Genomic DNA, 22,924 nt, shown 5'->3' with positions numbered 1-22,924 from the left:
CGAAGTAAAGAGTCAGCATTTTTTTCATAATTCTATGTATTTTTAAATAAAAAAAGTCATTGAAGAAGCCTGAGTCTGTCAGGGCTGGTATTTTGTGATTGTGAGATGAGATGATGATTATTACCATGCCTACATATAATTTAGATTTAAATAATTAGAGACTTAAATATGACTATGAAAATAAAATTATCGTAGTGGAAACAATATTTCAATCAATATTTCTCAGGATTTCCACATAATAGCTGTAAAATAATACTATTTATTATAATAGATTTCAGTTTAAGCTTGTGAGACAGGGACAGAAGTCTGGGACAGAGTAGGCCTACATTTTACACTTTTTTAACACTTTTCTAAGACGGTTTTAATGTGACCTTGACCTTCATAAATCAAAAAGAAAAAAACTTTAATAAAAATTAAGCATTGGGACGTAGGCGGCGAAATAAAACAGGACTTTGCTGACATTTTTTATAATATTTCAACTAATTCAACTTTACTGCAAAGCGAGTGACGACTATGATCTCTATGGGATTTAAATCCTGCCATGATTCAAAACTGAAAATAAAGGTCTGAAAGGTTGAAACTAAGTGTTCGAAAAAAAGAGTTTCAAAACTATTTTTCATCTATTCGTACACCAGTTTTCAGATCACTATTTACAAGGTTTCAAATCTTGAAAACAAACTATAGTATACTGGGAGAACAGTGACAAATTCGAAACTCTGAAAAAATGATTGCATAACACCATTAAAAAGAGTGTTGCACTTCTGAAGAAGGAAAACTCAAAAATAAAATTATGTTTGAAGAGATTTAATTTTTTTTACCACTTTGCAAGCCTGCAAAGCTCTGCTTTCAGAGTTTCAAAACTTTTCTTCACACATTCGCACACCAGTTTTCAGATCACCATTTACAAGGTTTCAAACCTGGAAAACAATCTAATACAGTGGGAGAACACTGACAAATTTGAAACTCTGAAAAATTCTTTGCGCAACATCGTAAAAGAAATGTTGCAGTTCTGAAGAAGGAAATCTCAAAAACAACATAATGTTTGCAGAGATATTTTTTTTTTTTACATTTTGCAAGCTCGCAAATCTTATTTTTCGATCTTGCAAAACTTTTTTTTGTAAGATTTTGAGTTTTCGAACATTTAGTTTCAACCTTTCAGACCTTTATGTTCAGTTTTGAATCATGGCAGGATTTAAATCCCATAGGGATCTCCGCCCCCTTTCATTAACATCTACGTCTACACAGGGGTGTGGTGTAGTGTAGTGAGCAACATCGGATCTTACGCTATCTGCGATCACAACTTCACACTAGGTAAGATGGCACGCCACAAACCTTTATTAACATTTAACATAACTCGTATGTGTTTACGTAACATCATTTAAAGACGGCTAAGCTATTTGCCCGTCCGATTCGAAACCTGATGCTTTATATTTATATTTCCTTATTGTTGGCGTTTTAGCCAACAAGTCGATTTCACAATTACATGCACTAGCGATGACCAAACAGTATTTGAAATGGATTGGTTTGATTTTGTATTGCAGCTACAAGTTAATATGTGTAATATTGTAACGCTTGGTATTTTGTTGTGACAGGGTTGCATTACAAGAACTTATTTGACAACTTATTACGTGTTCTTTCTTTCTTTTCTTCTTCTTTTCTTCTTCTTTTCTTCGCTTTTTAATTTGTATTCTGCTCTCGCAACGCGAAAAAAACCAAAATTGTCTCGTGGTCACTCTTTTTTAATGAACAGCATGAATTAATCCGCTGGAATACACGTGTCTCTCCCCGATTTATGGCCGTCTTTCTGGTGGTCTTTGTCATTTTCTTGGAGGCGCTTTAACACGTCTTTTACCAAGGCAGCATCAAATAAATGTGAATTTATTTGAGATGATATACAGAACAAGTTATGTAATATGCATGGCTTTTTCATTTTTAAAGTATTAAACACAGGGATGGGAAATGTAGATGCAGTCCAACCAGTTAAGAAGATCAAGTTGGCATGTTACCACATACCTGCATGTATACAGCTTGATATATAAAAGGAAAATGTCACGTGTGAACAGAATATTTTCTCTGCATCAATTTCAGTTTGTTAAATTATGCAGAAATGTTGTTGTGTGTAATAAAATGTCATTTCCGCCACAGAAAGCTATAAAAACGTGCATAATTTGAAATATAATGGACATGACACTGGTGGATATTTTCATGCTTCTGAAAAGATGACAAAGTTCCATAATAGACTGAAAATCATGGGTTTGGAACTTCTGGCTGTTCATAATTGATAACCATTTTTTGATAAACTATTCCTTTAATTCAGATTTTTCTATCATCTCTGGCTGTCTTAAGACTGAATATTGTGGATCGTCATGGCTAAACGTGTTGCTGTGATTGGAGGAGGAACTTCTGGGCTGGCCTGCATCAAATGCTGCCTGGATGAAGGTCTGGAGCCAGTGTGTTTTGAGACTAGTGATGACATTGGAGGACTATGGAGGTTTAAGGTGAGAAATCTCTATATGATTGGGTCCACTGAAGTTGTGGATGTGAAGAAAAAAAGGGGCCAACCACTGATCCCTGAGGCACAGATAGTTGCAGAGAAGTAATAAACAAACATGCTCCTAGAAACTGATCCAATTTTCTTCATTTCTTTCCATCTTAGGAAAACCCAGATCCAGATCGTGCTAGCATTTACCACTCTTTGATTATCAACACTTCAAAGGAGATGATGTGTTTCAGTGACTTCCCGATCCCTGCCCACTTCCCAAACTACATGCACAACTCCCTCATCATGGACTACTTCCGCATGTACGCTGACCACTTTCAGCTCAAACGGCACATCCGCTTCCAGGTCAGAACTGAAAGGTTTTGAAGACACATTAAAACTCTGAAGTTTTAATGTACTATACTGTTTTCAAAGATCCACAAGTTCATGTTTTGTGTTTCCCAGACAAAAGTCCTTAATATAACACCAAGGCCAGACTTCTCTCACTCTGGACAGTGGGATGTAGAGACCGAGTCTAAAGATGGTCAGAGAGAGAAGCATGTGTTTGATGCTGTGATGGTTTGCACTGGACACCACTCTCACCCTCATCTCCCTCTACATGACTTTCCAGGTGCAGTACATATGATGACTTAGCAAACAGAGTGTATGTGCAAAGTGCAAAAACACTATGTCAATAAAGACCAAACAATCAAAGTAAGCTTTGGTGTACAACAGTCATTCAAACCAGTTTGAAGCCTCATTCAAATCCTTTCTTTAGGAATAAACACGTTTAAGGGAAAATTCTTCCATAGTCGTGACTACAAAAACCCTGAAGAATGGCGAGGGAAGAGGGTAGTTGTGATTGGTATTGGGAACTCTGGAGGAGATATTGCTGTGGAGCTGAGCAGAATGGCCAAACAGGTGATATGAAACAAAAACAGAATAAAAAAATTACAGTGTATTAATTATTTTACTCCTACTGAAGCCTCTGTTTTCCACATTATTTCTTTTACTTTAATTCCAGGTTTATCTGAGCACCCGAAGGGGATCTTGGATACTAAATCGTGTAGGAGAAAAAGGTGTTCCATCAGATATGTTGTTGAATAACAGAATGAGTAATTGGCTTATTCAAATGTTGCCTGTTGGATTTATCAACAATTTTGGAGAGAAACAACTCAATAAACGGTTCAACCACAAGCTCTATGGGCTGCAGCCTGCACACAGGTACTATGAACACTAGAAGAAATAAGACTCTGATGATGTTGGTCATTCTTAGTGTTGGTACTTAAGCATGAGGAGGTCATCTTTATGCAAGAAGAACAAGACCGAATCCATGAAAGCTTTTTTGCTGCAATTAATTACATTATATAATGTTTATTGTTTTTCCGCAGAGTTTTCAGCCAACATCCCATGGTCAATGATGACTTACCAAACCGCATCCTCTCCGGTACCGTCTCAGTCAAGCCGAACGTGCAAGAGTTTCGTGGATCAAGTGTGGTGTTTGAGGATGGCACTGTTGAAGATGACATTGATCTGGTGGTGTTTGCCACAGGCTACACTTTCTCATTCCCCTTCCTGTCAACCCATGTAATTCCTGTATCAAAGAACAAAGTATCCCTGTACAAATACATATATCCCCCAGGACTGGAGCGGCCAACTTTAGCAGTGATTGGTCTGATCCAGCCTCTGGGAGCCATTATGCCCATCTCTGAGATGCAGGCGCGCTGGGCCACTCGTGTTTTTAAAGGTATCAAACATGACGCTGACCTTCACAGAAAAATACAGGGTGTTCCTAATGTATATTTTCACCAGAATGCTGTAAACCAGTTTATCGTTAGGGTTTTACAATTGTAGAATTAAACAAAGAATTTCAGAGAATAGCTTGGTTTTTCATCATCATCAGTTTGGACTGGTTTTGAGTTCTGAAAGTTATAGTGTGACAGTATTCTGTAGTACTTGTACATGACCTATATGAATATTGCAGTGCATTAAGTATAGTGTTTTTGTACTTGAGCTGTGATATTCTCACTTAGGTCTGTGCAAACTGCCTCCAATGACTGGAATGATTAAGGACATTAAAGCAAAAGCGGATGCAATGGCTCGAAGGTTCTCCACACTTGATTTAAAAAGGCTATACAAGACAGCACTTACACAATTTCTACAGTTAAAAGTACATATTTTCAGTGGATCTTGATCTTAATCGTGTTCTCATGCAGGTATGTGGCTGCCCAGAGACACACCATCCAGGTGGACTACATCCCCTACATGGATGAGTTGGCTAAAGAAGTGAGTGTCCGTCCTTCTATCCTGAAGTTGCTCCTGACAGACCCTAGATTGGCTCTGAACGTCATCTTTGGGCCCTGCACCCCATACCAATTTCGTCTTTATGGACCTGGACGATGGGACGGTGCTCGTCAGGCCATCCTGTCTCAGTGGGATCGAGTCAATGAGCCCCTGAGAACACGCTGCACACCAGAGCCGCAGTCTCAGCGCTCCTCTCTTTCACTCGTATTCTCGGTGTCTGTTGCAGTGCTGCTCTCTGCTCTGTATTACAGCAGAGCCAGTCTGCACACACTCATAGGAGACCCTTCATTACTCCTGGACAAGATCAGGGCTTTTATACCATGGCCACTGACCAGACAGTGATCATGCTATAGGAGTCAAAAGACATCTGAAGAAATGTCTTTCCGTTGTGGTAAAACATTGTCAACATCATGAAAATGTCTTAATTGACAATGCATATGCTTGATATTGATATTTATCAGCAAGTGCCTTATCATTTATAACACAGTTTGTGTATAATGAGCATTTCATTTGATTGTGAAATAACTGATTATATTTGCCTGTAATGTGTATGTAATCATTTTAATATAAGTGTGTGATTTTAATTCACTAGCAACAAACTGATGGTCGTTGTGTTAAAACTATAATTATGCACCACTTTCAACTTAAGCAGTTTTTAGCAAGTCTTTTTAGCAAGTTAATTTTCTCTAAATATATATGTACTCGTAGATAAATATCAATGAAATGAAAGGCAACTTGTTTACTTAAAGTAGACTTTGATGATTGTTTAAAATAGTGCACTTTTATGTCAAATTGAAAGTTTTAAAGTAACTTTTAAATCCGTTCTAATAGTCTTTTGTTGTGTTTCAAAAAAGTTATCTTATTTTGATGTTATGTTTATTGTGTGTTTACTGCTCTTATCAGTACACTGTTGAGATGTTATTGCTGCCTGTATAAAGTGCACTGTGTGAGATCCAGTATGCAGAGCAATATGAACTGTAACACATTTTAATATTAACTAGAATAAAGAAACTACAAGGGGACATGGTGATAGAAAAAGTATGAGATGGTAGGGAAAAATATTTCAATGCAATTGTCTTCCCTCAAAAACTTTTACAAGTAAAACATAGAAATATAAATTTTCATCATGTAGAGGAGCTCTGTAATATGAAATCAAAACTAATAAACAAAAACGTATACATTTGTGCCATGCATCCTGGCTAACACTTCTGTGTTTCTGTGGCTATGTGTTGTTTCATATGATTAACAGGACTGTGTGGTGATTAAACTAGAGCTTAATATCTAAAACTATGTCAACATCTAGTTGAACATTGACCAGATAGGGTTATAAATAATTGAATCCCTGCCTCTTTTACAACCCTAACTGTGGTGAAATTTTCCCATTACTCTGAACTGAACAAATTAAATTTATTCACTCGCTGCTTCGCACTTGGTAAGATACAATGCCACAAACATTTTATTGACACTAATAACACTGTTTAAGTAGTTAATGTCCAGTTAATATTTAATTACAAAGTTTTTTGTTAAACAATGATCTGTTATTTCATGCCAATAGTTGAAGAGGCTGTATGTTGTGGAAGATGAAATTCGGAAGCAACTGTCAGTGTTTAGCAGGTCGCTTTCACTTTACATTTTGACATAGGATACACTAGTGATGATGCAACAGGGCCATATGCATGCAAGAATTGGAGGCCTATACTATCTACTGTGTAATGAATACACAAAGGATTAGGAACAATAATGGACCACTATGTTTTATGCTTAGGTTCCCTTGTAAAAAAGAAGATAAATTAATTGTATTGAATGTGCAAATGTACTTAAAATCTTAAAAGTATATTTAGAAAACAGTACTTGCAGGTAATATAATATTAATAAATAAAAGGCAGTGTACTTAGAGTACATTTAAATAAATTCATCAAATTAAAAGTTTTACTTCAAATCATTATGTTTGATAAACAGTATTTTTCATATGCTTTTGTCATGCTTCAATTAAGTACTTATCTTGATGTGTTGACTAACATAGTAAATCACATGTAAAGATTATAATTTGAACTGTTATTCAATATTATGTTTAAAGTTAATACAATTTAAAAGTCCTAAACTGCAACTAAATCATAAAAAAAATGTGTAATAACACATATATTTAAATTAGGGCTGCATCACGTGAAATTTAATGAGCATCTAGTCAGTAAAGCCGGTCAGACCTAATTTAAATACACAACTGTAACATGGAAGCATGGCAACAAGTGATGAATCCAAATGTAGGCTTCATTTTAGCAAAACATAGTCAGGCAGGGTCGAAACAACAGTAAGAAATAGTAATCCAAGGCAGAGGAAAAAGAGTAACCCATAAAATAGGCAAAGGTCAGGGCAGGCATATATATATATATATAAAATAAAAATTTATTTTTATATATTTTTATTTTTTTCACTCTCTCTAGCACCAGTTAAATAGTTTTATAGAGTATTTCACAGCTTTGGTCTAGGAGGTAAAATCATATAACATATTCTCTACCACAGTTTAGATGTATGACATACTGTATAGAAAGCTTTGAAACAAGTGTAAATATCATAATTTATTTCTACTTCCTGCATCTGCCTAAAGTCTGACTGTTTTGGATCGTCATGGCTAAACGTGTTGCTGTGATTGGAGGAGGAACTTCTGGGCTGGCCTGTATCAAATGCTGCCTGGATGAAAATCTGGAGCCAGTGTGTTTTGAGACTAGTGATGACATTGGAGGACTATGGAGGTTTAAGGTGAGATATCTCTATATGATTGGGTCCACTGAAGTTGTGGATGTGAAGAAAAAAAAGGGACCAACCACTGATCCCTGAGGCACAGATAGTTGCAGAGAAGTAATAAACAAACATGCTCATAGAAACTGATCCAATTTTCTTCATTTCTTTCCATCTTAGGAAAACCCAGATCCAGATCGTGCTAGCATTTACCACTCTTTGATTATCAACACTTCAAAGGAGATGATGTGTTTCAGTGACTTCCCGATCCCTGCCCACTTCCCAAACTACATGCACAACTCCCTCATCATGGACTACTTCCGCATGTACGCTGACCACTTCCAGCTCAAACGGCACATCCGCTTCCAGGTCAGAACTGAAAAGTTTTAATGACATATTGAAACAGTAAATTTATGAATATACAGTACTGTATTTCGAGAATTCACAAGTTCATGTTTTGTGTTTCCTAGACAAAAGTTCTTTATGTTACACCAAGGCCAGACTTTCCTCACTCTGGACAGTGGGATGTAGAAACAGAGTCCAAAGATGGTCAGAGAGAGAAGAATGTGTTTGATGCTGTGATGGTTTGCACGGGACACCACTGTCACCCTCATCTCCCTCTGCATGACTTTCCAGGTGCAGTTCATGTGATGACCAAGCAAATGTGCAAAGTGCAAAAGCATTATGTCAACAAAGGCCAAACACTCACAGTAAACTTTTGGTGTACAAGAGTCATTAGGCTTTATCACAACTCTGCTGTACAGTAAGTGATAAAATCCTTTTAACGTTAAGTAATTTTAACATTGAATAGAAATATTATTTATAATTAGTAAGTTTACAGGGCTTGCAAAGAATGATTCAACTTCAGTTCATGAGTTCTCACTTACATATAATCAGATAAAGCGAAGAGTATGCATATTTGGCATGCTATCTGAGGGGAGGGATCCGAGCTTGCGATTTAGCCCAAACCCAGAATACTCCTCATCCTTATCTGGGATAATAATAATTGAGAGGGAAAAACTGATATGGTGGAGGGATGAGTCAGCTGTATATATACCTCATATTGTGTTATTAATTTGATTATCTGAATGTTTCTATCTGGTGGTAATTGATTGATTGTCTAAACATGCGCCTCCCAAACTTTGTTTATATGTTGTTTTTATGTTGTTTCATGTTCAATATGCATATGCAATGAGACACTAAAGTTATTATAAAAAGTTATATATTAAATGCTACATTGCATATAACTGGATTTCAATCATGACAACTCTTGAGATCAAGTCAAGTCAAGTCTGCTTTATTGTCAATTCTTCCACATGTACATGTCATACATGCAGAGAATTGAAATTGCGAGCCTGGGTGCATACAGATAGCACTAACAGTTGAGTAAAAATATAGCTAGATACAGATTAAATATAAAATACAACTATACAAATAAGGGCGTCAAAAAAATTACAAAATAAAAATAAAGTGAAATAAAGCAGCACAAGGCACATGGCAGATTTAGTGTAAACCAGTGAAGTAAACAAACAGTGCAGATAAAAAGATTTGTAGTGCAAAAGAGCTGTCTGATTAAAGTGACAAAAAGCTCAGAGAGCAGTTCTTTATTTAAACTGACTAAAGACGTAGTTGAATAAGGTAGTGAGCAGACCAATGCTGCACAAAGTGTCTGGTGAGGTCACAGTTTGTTAGTGGGAGCTGGGTAGTGGAAGGACCTGGGGATGGGGGATGTGGGACGTGGGGGGTTGCAAAAAGAGGGGAGGGAGTTCAGAGTTCAGTGGTGACTGGGGAAAAAGAGGGAAGGGGGGGCAAGGTCTGGAGGGAGTTCAGCTTCCTGACTGCCTGATGAATGAAGCTGTACTTCAGTCTGTTGGTCCTGGTCTGGAGACTCAGGGATCACCTTGGGGGTGAGACGGGTTCCATAAATGTTCTGAAGGAGGGGAGAGAGACACCAAAGATCTGCATTGAAGGGTCTTCTGGCAGAACACATTGCAGGCACCGTACTACACAGTGATGCAGCTCGTCAGAATGCTCTCGATGGTGCCTCTATAGAAGGTGCACATGATGGAGGCTGGGGCTCTGGCTCTTCTCAGTTTTTCGGAGGAAGTAGAGACGCTGCTGTGCTTTCTTGGCCAGTGCTCCAGTGATGTCAGTCCAGGAGAGGTCCTCTGTGATGTGCACACCCAGGAACTTGGTGCTGCTCACTCTCTCCACAGTCACATCATTGATGGTAAGAGGAACATGTTGAGTGTTCACTCTCCAGAAGTCAACAACAATCTCCTTCATCTTCTCCACATTCAGAGATAAATTGTTGTCACTGCACCACCCGGCGAGGCGACTCACCTCACTCCTGTAGTTTGTCTCATCTCTGTTGCTAATGAGACCCACCACAGTCATGTCATCTGCAAACTTAATAAAGAGGTTGGAGTTGTGTGACAGTGTGCAGTCATGTGTCAGGAGACTGAAGAGGAGGGGGCTCAAGCACACATCCTTGGGTGGCCCCAGTGTTCAGTGTGATGATGCTGGATGTGTTACTGCCGACCCGTACTGCCTGAGGTCTTCCAGTCAGAAAGTCCAACAGCTAGTTACACAGCGAAGTGTTGAGCCACAGCTAAATCAGTTTGTGAATGAGCTGTTGAGGGATGAATGTTTTGAATGCTGAACTGAAGTCTATGAACAGCATTCTGACATATGATTTTTTTTATCTCTAGATGTGTGAGTGCTGAGTGGATGGCAGTGGTGATGGCGTCATCAGTCAAGCAGTTGGACAGATATGCAAACTGGAAGGGGTCCAGGGAGGGGGGAGATTTGATATGGTGCATAACTAGCCGTTCAAAGCACTTCATGAGAATAGGAGTCAGGGCAACTGGATGGTAGTCATTGAAGCAGGATGGAGATGGCTTCTTCGGGACTGGAATGATGGTGGTAGCTTTGAAACATGTGGGGACAACAGCCTAACTTAGTGAGATATTAAAAATGTCTGTGAAGACATCAGTGAGTTCCACTGCACAGTATCTCAGTACACACCCAGGAATGTTGTCAGGACCTGGAGCTTTGCATGTGTTGATTCTGCTGAGGGATCTCCTCATGCTGTCCGAGGGACAGCATCATCAACTGGTCGCAAGGAGGAGGTGGAGACGTCTGTGCAGTGGTGCTGTTTTGCTCCTCAAAGCAAGCGAAGAAGGCATTCAGCAGGGAGATGGTGCTGTCACAGGTCCACGGTGGGGGCTTGTAGTCCGTAATGGTCTGTATCCCCTGCCACAGGCTCTGAGTGTCTCTGCTGTCGCTCAATCAATGGGCCATCCTCCAGGTGTACTGTCTCTTAGCCTCTCTGATGCCGCGGGATAGGTTGGCCCTAGCTGTCCTCTGGCCCACCTCATCTCCAGCTCTGGAGGTAGTGTTCCACGTCTTCAGGAGTCTGTAGACCTCCCCTATCATCCACGGCTTCTGATTGTCCCAGACAGTGATGGTCTTTATGACTGTTACATTGTAGAATCAGTAGAGGCAGCAGAGTTTCATGGATGTGTTACGTCCTGTGACGTAGACTTGCCGTTGTATTGTGCTGGTGAATGTGTTCACTTTTTCTTTTATCTCTCTCTCTCTCTTTCATGCAGCACTCCAAATCATCTGCAGCTGATCTTAATTAGCAGGAGCGTGGCTTTTCTGCTGGCAGCGTTTATAAAGCAGCAAAGAGACTGTGATCGAGAGGAATCCCTCTCCATCTATCCCAGACAGAGTTGTGTGAACTGTTGTTGAAAAGAGAACTTATGTGGTGAAACCTGTTGTCTGAGTACAAGCATTTAGACTGTGTGAGTTTGAATGTTTAAACCGTGTAGGGAGACGGGCGCCAATTTATTTGGATTATCCATCCCTAAACTTTTCTCCTGTTTATGTATTGTTAGTCAGGGAGAGAGGTAAGATGACTGTCTTTATTTTTCTTTTCTTTTGTTAGGTAATTTATCTGGGTTTAAACTTTAGAAATCCCTTGTTTTGTTTGTTATTTTGGCCTGGCCCTCTCCTGACGATTTGGTTATTTAAACTTGTTTTGTTTGTTTGTTGATCATTTGTTTGCTTTATAAATATTTGGATACTTTTTATTTAAATAAAAGAAACGTTTAGTAAGCGTATTTTTCTTCAGTTTTCTTTTGTTTGTGTGAATCAAAAGGGTGTTGTGTAGCCTTCTGGATCTAACTCCGTGAGAGGTATTTAGAACTGGGATAGATGGAAAGGAGTTTTCTCACATTTATATATTTGTTACAACACTTGTTACTCCCCTTGAAACCCCTTAGACCAAAAAAAAGGGGGAACGTAACAATTGGGGGCTCGTCCATTGCATTGTATTATCTGTCTTTTTTTTTTTCTTCAAAGTACTACTAATTTTTCCCCGTGAAAATTGGCTCGTCCTTACTAATATTGTGGATTTGTTACTTGTTTTCAAGCAATTCTACTTTTGTGAGTACTATTTTTTCTTTTCTTGATTGCTGGCTGTTTTCTTCCTTGGGTGAAAGAGGAAAGTGTGTTAGGGGATTTTAAAATGGAATTTGATCTGGTCTCGTTTACTCTTGCGCCATCTATTGAAGTCTTTAATCGCTGTAGAAAGAAAGATCTTATTCAGATAGCAGAATTTTTTAACATCGTCATTATCAAAGAAGCTACCAAACAAGTCATTAAAGAAGAGTTGTATGACAAATTGGTAAGCGATGGAATCTTGCCGAGACCGAGTGATAATAGTGAGGTGGTAGAAAAACTTGAAGCCACAGCAATTAAAGAGGTGGGTAGTTTAGGTCAACCTGAAACTGAGGCTATTGCTTTTCAAGACCCTAGGTTAACACTGAGGTTAAAGGAGTTAGAGCTGGAAATAAAGAAGCAAGAGTGTGAAGCTCAGATGATTAAATTGAGAACCGTTGAAGCAGAGACTGAAAGGGATATTAAGTTGCAAAAGTTGGCTTTAGAAGCTCAGCGTGCTGCTCTACAACCAACCCCTTTTCTGCGTACCAGCACTTCAATTTCCTCTCCTTCATTGACAGCAACTAGTTATTTGTCTCAGGGGGATAGCCATGTGTCTACTACAGTTCCGTTTGACCCCAGTAGATATATTAAACTAGTACCACCGTTCAGAGAAGCGGAAGTAGATTCCTATTTTGTCACATTTGAGCGAGTTGCAGGAAAGTTAGGCTGGCCAAAAGAGATGTGGGCCCTATTATTGCAATGTAGCCTCAGTGGAAAAGCACAGGAGGTCTGTTCTGCTCTGCCAATCGAATCTTCTCTCGACTATGATCTAATTAAGGCAGCGGTTTTACGTGCATATGAACTTGTCCCTGAAGCATACCGGCAAAAGTTTCGGAGACATGGGAAAACAGCCAGGCAGTCTTACGTCGAGTTTGCAAGGGAGAAAAAAATCCTCTTTGATAAGTGGTGTCTTTCTAGCAAGGTAACAACTCTGGAACAGTTGAAAGAGTTAATCATGCTAGAAGACTTTAAGAATGGTGTGCCAGAGAACGTGGTGGTTCATTTGAATGAACAAAAAGTTGCTTGCTTGTCTAACACTGCCGTTTTGGCTGACGAGTTTGTATTAACGCATCGTACTGTTTTTGCTGCAGCACGGCAGCCAAAATTTGCCATGCCATATGCAGTCGATACGCTGAATGCAATGCCTCATGTAACCCGCCCTGCTAGAATTGAAAATTTCATGAAAGGTGCTCGTAAATTTAAACCTGCAAATAGTGAAAGACGAGAATGTTTTTACTGTCTAAGCCCTGAACATTTGATTGCGGACTGTCACCAGTGGAAGCAGAAGGGTTTGAAAACTAAAAGTGTAGCACTTGCTCAGACCTTACAAAAATTAAGCCCAGCTGATGTAGAAAGTTACCAGCCATTTCTCCTAGAAGGCATGGTTTCTATATTTCCTGATGCGGAGTTTAAGCCAGTAGTTATGCTTAGAGATACTGGAGCTTCGCAATCCTTCATTCTCGAGCATAGTTTACCATTTTCTGCTGACACGTACACAGGATGTGATGTGTTGGTGCGAGGTATTGAGATGTGTTGTGCTAATGTACCTTTGCATACGGTTCACTTAAAGTCAGGTCTTGTCAGTGGAGCTGTTAGGCTGGGTGTCCGCAAACAGTTACCGGTAGAAGGTATTGACTTAATCATTGGGAATGATTTAGCAGGTGGTGAAGTTTTTCCCTCTCCAATTGTGTCATATACGCCAAGTGTCAAGGAGCAGTCTAATCTTGTTACCTTGTATCCTTCAGCATTCCCTGCATGCGCAGTGACCCGTGCACAAGCACAAAAATTCAAAGAGGTGGTGGATCTTGCTGATTCCTTTCTTGTCCCTGACATTACCCCATGTGAGTATACGCTGACTACAGAGTCTGAGATTACGCCTGATCCCAGTTCGGAGTTAAAAATTCCCTTAAAAGTGAGTCGAGAACATTTGATAGCAGCACAGAGAGAGGACCCAACGCTGGCTAAGTGTGTTAAAGCTACAAATCTCAGGCAAATGCCTAATTCTGGGGTAATGTATTTCTGGGATCATGGACTGCTGATGCGTAGATGGAAACCAGATGAAGATGATGAGAACTGTCAGTTGGTGCAGCAAATAGTTTTGCCTTCTGGCTATCGAACACATGTATTAAAGCTGGCTCATGAACATGTAATGTCCGGTCATCTAGGTGTAACAAAGACCTATTATAGAGTTTCAAGATACTTTTACTGGCCTGGTATAAAGTCTGCTGTATCTACCTTTTGTAAAACTTGCAAAGTTTGCCAACTTGCAGGAAAACCAAACCAACAAGTTCCTGTTGCTCCTCTTACGCCAATCCCTGTGATGTGTGAGCCATTTGAACGACTGATCATCGATTGTGTGGGCCCATTACCCAAGTCCAAGGCAGGACATCAATACATGTTGACTATTATGTGTGCTGCAACACGCTTTCCTGAAGCAGTTCCATTATGCAACCTGAAAGCCAAAGCAGTTGTGAAAGAGCTGATCAAGTTCTGCTCCACTTTCGGTCTCCCAAAAGTAATCCAGACAGACCGGGGTACAAATTTTACATCAAGAATGTTTGAACAGATTCTGAAGGAGCTTGACATAAATCATCAATTATCTAGTGCTTACCACCCAGAGTCACAAGGTGCGATTGAGAGGTTCCATCAAACTCTTAAAACAATGCTGCGCAGCTACTGTGTTGAGACTGGAAAAGATTGGAATGAGGGTCTCCCATTTCTTCTGTTCGCCGTGAGAGAGACGGTACAAGAGTCTCTAGGATATAGTCCAGCTGAACTTGTCTTCGGTCATGTGGTGCGTGGACCATTAAAACTGTTGAGCGAGCAGCTGTTGACTGAACACCCAACACCAGTAGCTATCCCTGACTATGTCCAGTCGCTCCGCCAGAGACTTCAGAGTGTTCGTGAAGTGGCAGTAAAACACCTTGAAACAGCACAAGGCAAGATGAAAGCACGTTTTGACCAGAAGTCTGTTAAAAGATCTTTCCAGCCTGGTGATTCGGTTCTAGCTTTGCTACCCACTCCTGGTTCTGTGTTTCAGGCGAAGTTTAGTGGTCCCTACATTGTCAAGAAGAAAGTGAGTGACACAAATTACGTCATTGATACACCTGACCGTAGACGTAAAAGCCGTTTGTGCCACATCAACATGCTGAAAAGGTATGTGACTGCACAATATGAAAGTGAAATAAAATGTGATAAACCTACAGATAAAATGAACTGTGAGACGGCAAAAGTGCCAACCGTCACTGCTGCTTTGGTTACTAACTATACCATGGAAGAAGACGGATTGTGTAGCAGAGAAGTGCAAATTTCTTCCACACGGTTACAGAACTCTGCTATTCTACATAACCTCAAGAGTTACCATGCTCATCTTGGTGAAAGTCAAGCTAAGGAATTGACTGATTTACTGCATAAATACCCTAATCTGTTCTCAGATGTACCTGGTAAAACTGCAATGTGTTCCCATGACATTGATGTTGGAAATGCATCCCCGATCAAACAGCATCCTTATAGAGTCAATCCCCAAAAGCGTAACATAATGAAGGCTGAAGTGGAGTATATGCTGCAGAATGGATTCGCTGTGCCTAGTCAAAGTCCCTGGAGTTCGCCCTGCCTCCTTGTGCCAAAACCGGACTCCACCTATCGCTTCTGCACTGACTTCCGTAAAGTCAATACCATAACTAAAGCTGATTCCTTCCCGCTTCCTAGAATGGAAGATTGTGTAGACCGGGTGGGTAGTGCAACGTTTGTAACGAAGCTAGACCTCCTGAAAGGATACTGGCAGGTGCCTTTAACTCCACGTGCATCAGAAATCTCAGCTTTTGTCACTCCAGACAATTTTCTACAGTATTCAGTCTTAGCTTTTGGGATGCGAAATGCTCCCGCCACATTCCAACGTTTAATGAATAATGTGTTGGCAGGTGTGAAAAACTGTGAAGTGTATTTGGATGACGTGGTTGTCCATTCACATACCTGGACGGAACATCTTTCTACCCTTGAGAATGTTTTTCAGTGTTTTGCTGATGCCTCATTGACCTTGAACCTTGCCAAATGCGAGTTTGCAAAAGCAATGATCAGCTACTTGGGTAAGCAAGTGGGGCAGGGAATGGTGAAGCCTGTCGAGGCTAAAGTTGCAGCTATCCTAGAGTACAAGATTCCTTCTAACAAACATGAATTGCGCAGGTTCCTTGGGATGTGTGGGTATTATCGTGCTTTCTGCCCAAACTTTTCCTCCATTGTCTCACCACTAACTGATCTGCTAAGTACTACAAAGAGGTTCATCTGGACACCCAGTTTTGAGTATGCTTTTAATGCAGCAAAAGACTTACTCTGTAGTGCTCCGATACTCAAAGCCCCTAAATTTGATGCCCCGTTTATGCTAGAAGTTGATGCCTCTGCTACAGGAGCTGGTGCGGTCCTGTTGCAGGAAGACAGTTTCGGTATAGAGCATCCGGTTTCATTCTTTTCTAAGAAGTTCTCAAAGTGTCAGCAGAACTATAGTGTTATTGAGAAGGAGGCGCTATCAATGTTGATGGCACTACAGCACTTTGAAGTGTACCTAGGTGGTAGTGTTGAGCCAATAGTAGTGTACACTGACCATAACCCGTTAATTTTTCTTGAGCGCATGTCCAATGCAAGTCAACGGCTTATGCGATGGTCTCTCACAGTACAAGAGTTTAATCTTGACATCCGTTATAAAAAAGGTTCCGAAAATGTTGTTGCGGATGCGTTGTCTAGGTCATAAATGGTTTAATTTGTGACTACTACTTTTTTTTTCTCCAGTAATGTGAGTGAATTGGTGTCTTGTTTATTATATAACTGACTATTGTAATTTATAATCTTAACGGTGGGGGTGTTACGTCCTGTGACGTAGACTTGCCGTTGTATTGTGCTGGTGAATGTGTTCACTTTTTCTTTTATCTCTCTCTCTCTCTTTCATGCAGCACTCCAAATCATCTGGAGCTGATCTTAATTAGCAGGAGCGTGGCTTTTCTGCTGGCAGCGTTTATAAAGCAGCAAAGAGACTGTGATCGAGAGGAATCCCTCTCCATCTATCCCAGACAGAGTTGTGTGAACTGTTGTTGAAAAGAGAACTTATGTGGTGAAACCTGTTGTCTGAGTACAAGCATTTAGACTGTGTGAGTTTGAATGTTTAAACCGTGTAGGGAGACGGGCGCCAATTTATTTGGATTATCCATCCCTAAACTTTTCTCCTGTTTATGTATTGTTAGTCAGGGAGAGAGGTAAGATGACTGTCTTTATTTTTCTTTTCTTTTGTTAGGTAATTTATCTGGGTTTAAACTTTAGAAATCCCTTGTTTTGTTTGTTATTTTGGCCTGGCCCTCTCCTGACGATTTGGTTATTTAAACTTGTTTTGTTTGTTTGTTGATCATTTGTTTGCTTTATAAATATTTGGATACTTTTTATTTAAATAAAAGAAACGTTTAGTAAGCGTATTTTTCTTCAGTTTTCTTTTGTTTGTGTGAATCAAAAGGGTGTTGTGTAGCCTTCTGGATCTAACTCCGTGAGAGGTATTTAGAACTGGGATAGATGGAAAGGAGTTTTCTCACATTTATATATTTGTTACAACACTTGTTACTCCCCTTGAAACCCCTTAGACCAAAAAAAAGGGGGAACGTAACAGATGCAATAGTCATATGTGTTTCCATGTTATAGTGACTACCTGTTTAAAATCCTTTATTTAGGAATAGATACATTTAGGGGAAAATTCTTCCACAGTCGTGACTACAAAAACCCTGAAGAATGGCGAGGGAAGAGGGTAGTTGTGATTGGTATTGGGAACTCTGGAGGAGATATTGCTGTGGAGCTGAGCAGAATGGCCAAACAGGTGATATGAAACAAAAACAGAATAAATAATTATAGTGTATGAATTATTATTCCACATAACATATTTTATCAATATTACATTACACCAATTACATTGTTTTATATATATATATATATTTTTTTTTTCTTTAAATAAATGATCACTCCAAAAAATGAATCTCTTTCTTTTCTTACCTTCATGATTTTCCATGATGTTACAATTTCTTTTCACTGTGAAACACAAAAAGAGATAATTTGATGGTGGTTTTACATACACTGCAGTGAACAGGGACTTTTAAAGGGTCACAAAATTACCAGAAAAAAGCATTTGAATTGTTTGTTATATTTCAGGTTTATCTGAGCAACCGAAAGGGATCTTGGATATTGAATCGTGTAGGAGAAAAAGGTGTTCCTTTCGATATGATGTTTAATAACAGAGGGCTAATGTTGTTTCTTGGATGTCTGCCACCTGGATTTCTTAACAAACTAGGAGAGAAACAACTCAATAAACGATTTGACCACAAGCTCTATGGGCTGCAGCCTGCACACAGATACTGTGAACACTGGAGTTAAATGAAGCATTTTCTCTTCAGTATTATATCGTGTTGTATAGTGCTGTTTTGTGTGTGTGTTTTTTTTTTTTTATCTGGCAGAGTTTTCAGCCAACATCCCATGGTCAATGATGACTTACCAAACCGCATCCTCTCCGGTACCGTCTCAGTCAGGCCAAATATTCAAGAGTTTCGTGGATCAAGTGTGGTGTTTGAGGATGGCACTGTTGAAAATGACATTGATCTGGTGGTGTTTGCCACGGGCTACACTTTCTCATTCCCCTTCCTGTCAACCCATGTAATTCCTGTATCAAAGAACAAAGTATCCCTGTACAAATACATATATCCCCCAGGACTGGAGCGGCCAACTTTAGCCGTGATTGGTCTGATCCAGCCTCTGGGAGCCATTATGCCCATCTCTGAGATGCAGGCGCGCTGGGCCACTCGTGTTTTTAAAGGTATCAAACATGACGCTGACCTCCTATATGCTAAAAAAATAAAGGTTCTAGCAAAAGGTTCTATAGAGGAAATAGATGTTTTTCACACTAAGAAAAACATTTTATTTTAAGAACTGTTGACTTAAAGGTTCTTTGAGGAAACCCTAAATGGTTTTTCTGTGGCACTGTTGTGAAACCCACCTTTTGAAACTTTTATTTTATGAGTGTATGCAGAGAAATATGAGATGTCCACCTGCAATCCTGTACATTATAATTTTATTAAAGATGGTAATTAAACCGTTACAATATGACAAAATGTTTATTACAAAACATTTACCCTTTTATCTGTAGATTTAGACGAATGCTACTGAAGCTTAAGACATCTTCGATGTTCTTTCAGCATATTTTGGTCTTCTTAGTTTGGAAGTTTTGAGTTTTGCAGATACAGTTTATTTACATAATACATCAAACCCTTGTTTATAATGTAAATAAAACCCTTTATATTTTTTTCATGACATTACCCTTAAAAACATTTATCTTTAAGTGAAACATAAACATGTAAGAGCATCATTAATGTTCATAAGTATACAGTGTTTGTATGTAACAAAGCTGTGATATCTTCACTGCCCAGAGACACACCATCCAGGTGGACTACATCCCCTACATGGATGAGTTGGCTAAAGAAGTGAGTGTCCGTCCTTCTATCCTGAAGTTGCTCCTGACAGACCCTAGACTGGCTCTGAACGTCATCTTTGGGCCTTGCACCCCATACCAGTTTCGTCTTCACGGACCGGGACGATGGGACGGTGCTCGTCAGGCCATCCTGTCTCAGTGGGATCGAGTCAATGAGCCCCTGAGAACACGCTGCACACCAGAGCCGCAGTCTCAGCGCTCCTCTCTTTCACTCGTATTCTCGGTGTCTGTTGCAGTGCTGCTCTCTGCTCTGTATTACAGCAGAGCCAGTCTGCACACACTCATAGGAGACCCTTCATTACTCCTGGACAAGATCAGGGCTTTTATACCATGGCCACTGACCAGACAGTGATCTATATGAATCAGTTGTATAAAATCTAAAGCACAAGTCAACTAGGCTAAACTGTAACAATGACAAAAAAAAAGTAGTGTGTGAAATTCTTACATTTTGATTTATCAGCATGTGCCTTAACATTTTAAACACACATTTTATTATAAAAGTGATTTTATGTTTAGTTCAATCATCCACTATCGAACTATTTTATTCTTTGTATTGAGTGCATTATAGATTCCAGCTATTACTGCATTTTAGAAATGTAAAAAATACAGTAATTTTAGTACATATACAGTATTTTTAACTTTCTGAGCATTAAATAAAAAAAGTATAAATATACCTATTCACTGCTACAGAAGTGATTTTAACTATTGAGTATACTCAATTTGTTCCAACTTAAGTAATATCAAAATGTTACTGTAGTATTAAGAAATTACCCTCTCGGTTGTAGTATCAATGAGAAAAATAAGTCAATAAAAATAACAGTACATTTTCGTGGAACAACGTTTAGTTTACTGAGCTCACAGGCAAGTGCATCTCATTGTAAATGATTTTTATTGTATGTTGCAGTGTAGTAAGCCTAAAAAACGTGAGGTGTGCAAGTTTACGTTTATTGCTGTAAATTGGCACATGACAGCACATTTCTTGTGGATAAGCAAGGATAGGCTATAAAAGTTATTAGGTCGCTATTAGGAGCTTTACTTCTCTCATGTCCAAACGAGTAGTTACCAAGCTACATTTTTCTTGGGAAACAAAGTAAAAATTCTCACAAACCATCTAAGCAAACCCTGCTGACTTTTATGATGCGTTTTTAAGCTGAAAATGCCCTGGATTTATTGCAAAAAGCAGCGTCATCATTCTGCTAAACTTTTGTGCTCCACAGAAGAAATAAAGTCATCGGTTTGGTGGGGAAACTATTTCTTGAAATATATGTTATGAGAGATATATTATAATAGCTGAACCATCTACTCATAAAAGTTTTTTGTGGACAAATAATTTAAAAACTAAAGCTTGGGGTATTCATAAAAATTATACATACAGTCATGGCCAAAAATATCGCCACCCTTGGTAAATATGATCAAATGAGGCTGTGAAAATTAATCTGCATTGTTAATCCTTTTGATCTTTTATTAAAAAAAAAAATCACAAAGATCTAAATTTCCATTGGATATAAAGATTTTAAAATGGGGGGAAATATCATTATGAAATGAAAATTTTTCTCAAATACACATTGGACACAATTATTGTCACCAGTAAAATATTTCTGAAGTATATTCTCATTCAAATTTTCAATTTTGAGCAGTCCAGGGTGATTATGAAAATGAAATTATCCGGCCATGGCTTCCTGTTTCACAGAAATTTAAAGAAGAGGGAAAACAAAGCCCAAATTCCCTTAATCATTCATCACACTGAGAAAAACCAAAGAATATATTTCTGATGTGCAGCAAAAGATAATTGAGCTTCACAAATTAATGAAGCGGCTTTAATAATAGTGTTAGAGCAATGAAAATTTTCATTTCCACCATCAGGACAATAATTAAGAATTTCCAAGAATTTTCCAATCAACAGAAAATGTTACAAAACTGCCTGGAAGAGGACATGTGTCTATATTGTCCTGATGCACGGTGAGGAGGAGAGTTTGAGTGGCTAAAGACTCTCAAAAGACCACAGCTGAGTCTCGGGTTCAGAAAAACCAACTAAAAAAAAAAAGTCTGTGAAAGCCATGACATTTGCCAAGTATGGTAACCCATACTCAGAATTGGTGCTCTGCTTTTAACCCATCCAAATGCACACACACAGCGATAAGTGAACATACACCCACAGCAGTGGGCAGCTGTAGATCCAGCACCCGGGGAGCAACTGGGGGTTCAGTGCCTTGCTCAAGTTCACTTTAGCCATGGGTATTGAAAGATTTTCCTAGCTCATCCAAAAACAAACTCCAGCATATTCAGTTATCAGACATGACTGGAACTTCAAATGGGACTGCCTTCTATAGTCAAATTAAACTATATGAGCTTTTTAGCAGCAAACACTCAAGATGGGTTTGGTGAACACAGGGATCAAAAGTACCCCATGTGTACAATGAAATATACTGCTGTATATGTTGTGGGTTTATATTTCTGCTGGAGGTCCTGGACATCTTGTTTAGATACATGGCATCATGGATTCTATGAAATACCAACAGATAAAAAAAATCTGTGAATGACTGACTCTGTTAGAAATCTTATAATGGACCATGTAGATCTTCCAACCATACAATAATCCAAACACAAACCTCAAAAACACAAAAATGGGTCACTGAGCACAAAACCAAGCTTCTGCTATAGCCATTCCAGTCCTCTGACCTGAACCTTATAGAAAATGAGAGGAGTGAACTGAAGAGGAGAAGCACCAACATGGAGCTGGGAATATAAAGGGTCTGGAGTGATTCTGGATGAAGGAATGGTCTCTGATCACTTTTCAGGTGTTCTCTAACCTCATCAGGCATTATAGGAGAAAATTTAGACCTGTTAAACTAGCAAATGAAGGATTCAAAAAGGCCAGTGTGTATTAGAGAAAAACATTTATTTCATAATGATATTTCTCCCCATTTTAAATTATTATTATCCAATGAAAGGTTCGATTTTTGTGAATTTCATTTTTATAAAAGATCAAAAGGATTAACAATGCAGATTAATTTTCACAGCCTTCTTTGATTATATTTACCAAGGGTGGCTTTATTTTTGGCCATGACTGTTGAATGAAAAAATGATATAAGAAGGTAAACAGATATCAAGATGAATAATTTTGACATACAGGTGCATTTCAATAAATTAGAAAGTCATGGGAAAGTTCATTTCAGTAATATATATATATATATATATATATATATATATATATATATATATATATATATATTCGAATTTTTGATCAATGAATGATTGCTATGTACACCCTGGTACTTTTTTGTAGCCTACACATTTGTATACTTATTTTCTAATAAAAAAAAACAAAATAGGGCAGTCAAGTTCTATTCAAAAGGTATAAAGGGCGCCATCTGCTGTCTCACATGTTA

At 38.9% G+C, this 22,924-nt stretch overlaps 2 protein-coding genes across 2 annotated transcripts; both read left to right on the top strand.

The window, feature by feature from the left end:
• Positions 1-2,045: 2,045 nt before the first annotated feature.
• Positions 2,046-5,966, top strand: fmo5 (flavin containing dimethylaniline monoxygenase 5). The gene is made up of 8 exons (XM_059513109.1): positions 2,046-2,498; positions 2,657-2,845; positions 2,945-3,110; positions 3,258-3,400; positions 3,504-3,703; positions 3,871-4,226; positions 4,513-4,585; positions 4,696-5,966. Exons 1-8 carry the CDS (start codon positions 2,367-2,369, stop codon positions 5,123-5,125), a joined length of 1,689 nt encoding a protein of 562 aa, XP_059369092.1. The 5' UTR covers positions 2,046-2,366; the 3' UTR covers positions 5,126-5,966.
• A 1,383-nt stretch (positions 5,967-7,349) lies between these two features.
• On the top strand, positions 7,350-20,054 carry LOC132106986 (flavin-containing monooxygenase 5-like). Its single transcript, XM_059513108.1, has 7 exons — positions 7,350-7,540; positions 7,700-7,888; positions 7,990-8,155; positions 17,734-17,876; positions 18,206-18,422; positions 18,510-18,938; positions 19,463-20,054. Exons 1-7 carry the CDS (start codon positions 7,409-7,411, stop codon positions 19,885-19,887), a joined length of 1,701 nt encoding a protein of 566 aa, XP_059369091.1. The 5' UTR covers positions 7,350-7,408; the 3' UTR covers positions 19,888-20,054.
• Positions 20,055-22,924: the final 2,870 nt, after the last annotated feature.

The sequence above is a fragment of the Carassius carassius genome, chromosome 27 (genome assembly GCF_963082965.1).
Source record: "Carassius carassius chromosome 27, fCarCar2.1, whole genome shotgun sequence".
Lineage (NCBI taxonomy): Eukaryota > Metazoa > Chordata > Actinopteri > Cypriniformes > Cyprinidae > Carassius > Carassius carassius.
The sequence above is the reverse complement of the archived record's forward strand: the minus strand, read 5'-3'. Positions and strand labels throughout refer to the sequence as shown.